The 8145-nt window shown below is 32.9% G+C and overlaps 1 protein-coding gene across 1 annotated transcript; it reads left to right on the forward strand.

Moving 5' to 3' along the window:
* Positions 1-6259: 6259 nt before the first annotated feature.
* LOC110870125 lies at positions 6260-7704 on the forward strand. The gene is made up of 2 exons (XM_022119327.1): positions 6260-7418; positions 7496-7704. The coding sequence occupies exons 1-2, from the start codon at positions 6260-6262 to the stop codon at positions 7702-7704; spliced, it is 1368 nt and encodes a 455-aa protein (XP_021975019.1).
* The last annotated feature ends 441 nt before the right edge of the window (positions 7705-8145 follow it).

An 8145-nucleotide genomic window follows, 5' to 3' on the forward strand; every position in this document is an offset into this window, starting at 1 on the left:
CGAGGGTGTCGGTTTAATTTAGGGTTGTTATAATATTTATTTATATGTTTTAGATTTGACACTGTTTATATTGATCTACATTTGGTTTTATTTTTAAATTCAGGCAAGCGTGGAGTTGCAAACGGGTTTGAGCTTAGCAGACTTTTTATCGACACTGACATTGAAGAGATATCCTCTTTTAGGAAGAGGTATAGTTAGTAATATGCATATAAACATTAAACAGTATTATTTTGTACCTACATTTACTTTTTACGTTTTAATTTGATCACATAAATTTATTTAGGTATGTAGAGAAAATTTCTGTTTCATCTTCATCAAATGAGCATGTTGGTTCAAACGTTATCTCAAGTGTTGAAGATGAGTTTCTTAATAACCCTAATTTCATGCTTATTGGTTTCCTTGGAACCATATCAACGGTGTGTATTTTCTTATAAGTACTTTACATGCTGAGTTTTTTTATAGTCTTTTCTAAGTATTATTATTTTTGTTTGATATTGATAGAGAAAGAAGGTTTTGGTTCTTGGCACAATCATAGCTATATGCACTGATAAACTTTCACATTACAATGGTTGTAACCACTGTAAGTCGGGTGTGGAGGAAAGATTTGTAACAAAAGAAAATGTGGATGGTTCATTTGATGTTGATCATGCAAAATCTTTGGTGTGTACAAATGATAAATGTGAAGGAGTCGACATCTATTCTATTCCGCGGTTTGAGATTACAGTTTTATTTATTTGAACCACACTTCTGTTATTAGTAATACTAATGTTTTCATTTATTTTTAACTTTGATAGCTTCAAAATACCTATTAGGGTGCAAGACTCTTCCGGTACTGTGTCTTTGACACTGTTTGATTTCGAAGCTTACAAGATTCTTAAGAAAACTGCCAAAGAGTTACTTGCAATCCAAGATCAGGTAACAAATACATGCATTCAGTTATTTGGCCATGTAGTAAATATAATTTAAAATTAATTTTTATAAAATTGTAGGTTCTCAATTATGGAATCATTCTGCTCATTGTAATTTATATCAATTTTTATAAAATCATAGGTTGTTAATTCTGGAGAGATACCAAACCCATATCCTGTGATTTTTGACACATTGATTGGAAAGAGGTATGCGTTCATCATCAGTGTTAAAGACTATAACATTGAGCATCAGGTTGAAAAGTATGGTATTTCAATGGCCACTAACGATGATGAGATCCTTGTTGCGCTCTGCGCCAAATTCAATCTTAACCAGGTTTAAATCTTCATTATGTCATTCTTTTCATTTTATAGTCATGTCGTTTTGAAATAGATTTATACCATTGTGTGTATTTTATGTTATTGTGTATTATGTACTTAAAGCATGAGCAGTCCGAATCGTTGGATGTTCCAGATTCCTGCAGTTTGTCTACTCCTATTGACCTTATGAAGGTAATATAAGAATTTGGTTATTTGTACTAAATTTTTTGAAACGTTAATACTTATTGTCTTTTTATATCAAGATGAGATGTCACGCTGTGGTGATAATGTTACACCTGCATCCAAAGCACTTGTAGGCAATAAGAATCCCTCTTCTGATGAAACAAAACGTAATATTTGTGAAGTGTGCGATGCAGATGATGCATTATTTGGCTCCTCGACAAAGCGTCGCATGAGTGATGAACTGTCTTAGGATGAAGATGTTGGTGTTTCGACGCTTTTGATTCCCAAGATTGAGAAATAGTTTTCTCTGTATTTTCAAATACATTTACAAGTTGATTTCATATGTTGTTGCCACGTTGAACTTATGGTTTTCGTTTTGTTGCTTTTGGGTGTTTGGTGTTGTTATGTTTTGAACTGATTGTGTGGTTTTGAATTCCTGAAAACTTATCTGCTTATTATACTGTTATGTTCTAATATTATAATGAGTATGACCTTTCTTTGCATATTATAATGTATATTGTTAAATAAATATTGAGATGTTCAATAGTCAATATTTATGTTTAAAACTTATGTGTATGAATATGAGCAACAATTTATAATATATATTGTATAAACCCAAATAACAACTTTTTTATCTACAAACATTTGTAATCTTTAAGCAATTTTAATCTTATTATCTTATCTCATAATTTATATAGGATTATCAGTGGATGTGGTTGTTCTCTATTGGTTTTTACCGTTATCCCTGCCCACTAAGGTTTAATAAGTATCCGTCATATATTACAGTTTATAAAAACTATTTAATTTGTGCCTGTTTCTCCCATTAATTTATTTAAGCAATTTCATTCAATAGCTTATTTATATACTTCAAATTTTGTGTAAGTCATTCAAAGTAGGGTGTTTAGAAAAACCATAACCAATTACGAAGCATAAACGCAAACCCATTTTATTCGGTTTTTTGTTCGGTTTATGGATCCACGTTTTATTTTATTTGTTTTGTTTGGTTATTTGGATAACTGAATAAAAAAAGTGTTTAACTTAAATATTTATTAAATAAAGATAATATTATTTTATTTTAAAAATCATATACAAATAAACCATAAACCTAACCGATGAACACCCGATTTACATTCCACAAAGATTACAAAATTTGTTGTTAAGTTTTTTATCAATGTAGTAGATTGCTTGAAATAATTAATTCAATAATTTGAAACAATTCTATTTTGCTTTTCATGAAATTATTTTTAATTACAAAATGATAAAATGGAATATTATAATTTATTGAGGATATGTTAATCCCTAGGTATGACATATTGTAATTCAAAATTTAAAAACCACTGTTTGCTTCTATTTTTTTAATGTTCCTGGTCTTTTACTCTTTCTTATTTTGAATCCTTCTCCTTCTCTCATGTATGCAATGTCAAAGAATTCACGTTCATCTTCTACAGCCGCTAATTCATCTCAACGAAATTTACACAGTAAGTGAAATTATAACTTCTTAACTCATCATTTCCCAAATCAAAATCAGCTTTCAGATTGAAATCATAATTCTACTTGGTTTTTTTGTAGATCCTCTTATGAGAACTCCTCTTTCAGATATCTCAAATAGATCTCCTCTTTCAGATATCACAAATGGTAATAGCTCTTGAATTTGATTATAAGTATACCTTTTTCCGTTTTATGTTTCCAAGTGGACTGATTCTTGTGATTCGTACATATTATACTTTCTCTGTTATTTAGTTACTTCACCGAAGGAAAGGCGTAAGCTTCGAAAATTAATACTTGGTAATAAGAAATCAAAGAATTCATCGTCATCATCAACGAATGTTCGTAACATCTTTTCTGACAATGCAAATTTGTTGGAATGTTCTGATACTACAGATCAACATATGTACTCCATTGCATGTCAAGCAGTTAGAATGCTACTGGTTCTTTAATTTCAACTACACCAGGTTTGTATTTTGTTTCTTTATTATTTCTTTTGATAAATACATTACTAAAAAACATACCGGTTCTAACATGTATGTTTTAATATTGAATGTTCATATAACGGCATAAACATAGGTATACCTCTAGATAGCAACCGTCGATATTCCATTACTTCTAGCATTATTAGCAGTAACAATCAGCCGATATTGGGTAGTACCTCTATGCTTACACGGCTGTCTTCTGGTAAACGTAACCTCGAGCGCAAGAAATGTGATAATACTCATGCACCTATGCTGACTTTGGATTCAGATGAAGACGATGTGTTTTTGTGCACTGATGAAGATCCTTATAAAGGGATATCTAAAGGTTTTAATCTATTTTACTGTTTTAGGCATTTGTTGTGTTCCACCTGTAATATAACTATCAATCCTTTTTTAACAGATTATTTAGACCATGGTGACCAAGTGCTTACATGTCAGCTTTGTAGTGCAAAGTTATGGACATCAGAAGGTGGAAAAGGTCATTTAACTATAAATAAGCTATGTTATAGTATGTGTTGTGGGTATGGTAAAGTTCAGCTACCACCTTTAAAGGATGCACATCCGTCTTATCAAAATTTGTTTTCTTCCTCAAATGCAAAAAAGCAAGTTCTTCCTGAAGAACATAAGACGATACAACTCTATGTTCTCTTTTACATCTATGGGTGGAAAGCTTGATTCTAATATCAACAAGGGCAATGCTCCATTTATATATCGTATCAGTGGCCAAAACTATCATTGCATGGGGAGTCTCAAACCTCCAGATGGAAATGAAGCTAAGTTTTGTCAGCTATACATACATGATACCGAAAACGAAATAACAAACAGACAGGCATTATTCAGGTACAAGTGATTTCTAAGTTCCATTTTTATTCTATTAAAGAACAACTAGAGTTTGAACCATTTGTAGTTGACTATCAGTTGTTAAGTACCATCACTTAATCCTTAATCACTGATTCTCTATCCACTGATTACTACAACAGCAGTTGTTAACCATTAGTAGTTCACTATCAGTTGTTAAGTACCATCAGTGTTTTAATCACTAGCAGTGCTTACAAGTTTTTCATCAGCTGTTTGACTTAACAGTAGTTTGCTTTATTCATTTTAAATTCATGACTAGTTGTAGGTAAACTGAAATTTACTTTTTTTCAACATATTCTATAAGTCTTGGGCTGGTATCAGCAGTTGTTAACCACTGCTCTTCCTTAACACTTAATCCTTAATCACTGATTCTGTATCCACTGTTTACTACAGCAGCAGTTGTTAACAATTTGTAGTTCACTATCAATTGTTAAGTACCATCAGTGTTTTAATCACTAGCAGTGCTTAAAAGGTTTCCATCAGTTGTTTAACTTAACAGTAGTTTGCTTTATTCATTCTAAATTCATCAGTGGTTGTAGGTAAACTGAAATTACATTTTCTCAACATACTCTAAAAGTTTTGGGCTGGTATCAGCAGTTGTTTACAACTGCTCTTCCTTAACACTTAATTATTAATCACTGATTCTCTATCCACTGCTTATTACAATAGCAGTTGTTAACCATATGTACTTCACTATCAGTTGTTAAGTACCATCAGTGTTTTAATCACTAGCAATGCTTACAAGGTTTCCATTAGCTGTTTGACTTAGTACTAAACTGTGGTTTGGTTTATTCAATCTAAACTCATCAGTGGTTGTAGGTAAACTGAAATCTTACTTTTTCTCAACATATTCTATAAGTTTTTATAAAACGAGATACTATTATAGTTATGTTATGTTAATGTTTTGTTGTTTTTTTTCTTTTAACAGCAAAAGAACCAAACCTTCATCGCCTACTGATAAAGTACTTGATGTTGAAATGATAGAGCATTTGAGGGCTTTATTAGATTCACAAAATATGTTGGTTAAGACATATAGGATGGTCAGAGACCATTTTCACCAATCTCCAGAGGCCAACCTTAGTCTGCGACTTATTTATAGAAGAGAAAAAGACGGCAGGACATCTAACTTACCCACCACATCTGAAGTTGTTGCTTTGGTTGTCAGGGACAGAGATAAAGCTATAGACCATCGTGATATTGTTGTCGAGACTCAGTCGGGAATGCTGCAGCGTATTAGCGAATTACACCCATTGTATCTTGCTCTGCAATATCCGTTACTTTTCCCATATGGTGATGATGGTTATAGAGTTGATATTCCTAATAGAGATTTTATGTCCACACAAAAGAAAATAAAACCGAAGTGCACAATGAGAGAATTTTTTTCATATAGGATCCAGGATAGAACTTATGGATTTTCCTTAATTTTAAATGGGCGAAGGTTGTTACAACAGTTTTTAGTTGATGTGTACACAATGATTGAGAGCGAAAGACTAAAGTACATTCGTAGGCAACAAGCTAACTTTTGCTCTGAAACATTTGAGAATCTTCAAAAGTATAAATCTAAAGGTAAGGAAGTTTTAACAGATACTAGAAAGCCTGTTATACTTCTTTCTTCATTTACTGGTGGTGCAAGATTCATGCAACAAAATTACCTCGTTGCAATGGGCTTATGTAAGTGGTATGGGTACCCTGATTTCTTTATAACTATAACGTGTAATCCTAAGTGGCCTGAAGTAAAAAGATTTCTAAATGATTCAACCATCAAAGCCGAAGACAGGCCTGACATATTGTGTAGATTGTTAAAATGAAGCTTCATTCCTTACTCAAAGATTTGAAGGATTCTAAGTATTTCGATGAGATTAACGCTGGTATATTATTTCGTTTTCACATCTTATCCTCTGATGTATATTTTGTAATCAAGGTTATCAACTACTATATCTGATTATTTTTCCTTTTTATTTAGTTGTTTATACAGTATAATTTCAAAAGCGTGGTCTTCCTCATGCACATATATGCTTATTCATGAAGGTCGATCACAAACTTCCAACCATAGATCACATAGATCCATTTATTTCTGCTGAGATTCCCGATAAAAAAGAAGATCCTGAACTTTATTCTCTTGTGACTGATTATATGATTCATGGTCCGTGTGGGAATGCTAATTTGAATTGTCCTTGCATGGTTGATAAAAGATGTTCAATAAACTTTCCGAAGAAATTCACACCACATACAACTATTGATTCAAGTGGTTTTCCTGTATACAGAAGAAGAGATTCATGTCATACAATTATAAAATCTGGTGTTAGATTAGACAACAGAAATGTTGTTCCTTATAATAAAAGGCTTTTGAAAAGATATCAAGCACACATTAATGTTGAATGGTGTAATCAAGCCGGTTCAGTGAAATATTTGTTCAAGTACATTAACAAAGGCCTTGATATGGCTACTGCGGTAGTTTCTGGTGATACAAATTCAACTATCAAGGAAAAGCCAAAAGACGAGATCAAGGAGTATTATGATTGTAGATATATTTTAGCGTGTGAGGCATCCTGGAGAATATTCTCTAATGAGGTTCATTACAGGTATCATGCTGTTATGAGGCTTCCCTTTCATTTGCCGGGCCAACAGAATGTTGTGTATGGTGCGAATGACGATATTGATAATGTTTTAAGCAAGCCTTTTGTTGCTTCTTCAATATTTGTTCAATGGATGAAGTTGAACGAGACAAATGAAGATGCTAGAAAGCTGACTTATGTTGAGTTTCCTTCCAAATTTGTTCGGATACTTAAAGATAGATGTTGGCAGGTACGTAAGTCGTACCAGTGTGTTGGTCAGATTCATTCTGTATCTCCTGCATTGGGCGAACCTTATTTTTTGAGGATACTACTCAATAAAGTTAAAGGGCCTAGATCATTCGAGGAGATACGTACAGTTAACGGTCAATTATTCCCGACTTTTAGAGAAGCTTGCTATGCGATGGGACTCTTAGATGATGACAATGAATACGTTGAGGCAATTAAAGAAGCAAGTTTTGAAGGACATGTTGGGTATCTCCGAGCGTTATTTGCTACCCTGCTTTTGTCAAATACTCTTTCACGGCCAGAATTTATTTGGGAGAACACGTGGAAATACTTAGCTGATGATATTGTTTATAGACGTCAAAAAGAAACAAATATTTCAGGTTCTGGTCTATCTTTTTTATTTCACATACTACATTTTGATTTTTTAATTAATAATGTTAATTTTTTGATTTATTAGGTTTAGTGCTTCCTGAATATCAGATTAAGAACCTTACTTTGTTGAAAATTGAAAACTATTTAATTTCCAATGGTTCATCATTACGAAGGTTTGTCACTATGTCGTACCCTGATGACGATTCCTTACGTGATGTTTCTAATCGTCTGATCAATGAAGAGCTGTCACATAACCTAGATGAAGTACAAGCTGAGTTTAACAGCTTGCTTTAATCTCCTACAGATGAACAACGAGCGGTGTTTGATGAAATAATGGAAGTAGTTGTAGGCCGTAAAGGAGGCCTTTTTTTGTCTATGGTTACGGTGGAACTGGAAAAACCTTTTTATGGAAGACTTTGGCTTCAGCTGTTCGATGTAGAAATGGAATAGTTTTAAATGTGGCTTCAAGTGGTATTGCTTCCTTATTACTTTCCCGTGGAAGGACAACTCATTCTCGGTTCCATATCCCCATTAATCTAACTGAGGATTCAATGTGCAATATTAAGCCAAATAGTGATATTGCCAGATTATTAAAGGAAACCCAATTAATCATATGGGACGAAGCACCGATGGTACACAAACATGTCTTTGAAACTTTAGATAGGACGATGACCGACGTATTTTCGGAAGGTAGGAGTATTCGTTCGGATATTCCTTTTGGAGGTAAAGTTATTG

Source organism: Helianthus annuus, chromosome 17, assembly GCF_002127325.2.
Source record: "Helianthus annuus cultivar XRQ/B chromosome 17, HanXRQr2.0-SUNRISE, whole genome shotgun sequence".
NCBI classification, from domain to species: domain Eukaryota; kingdom Viridiplantae; phylum Streptophyta; class Magnoliopsida; order Asterales; family Asteraceae; genus Helianthus; species Helianthus annuus.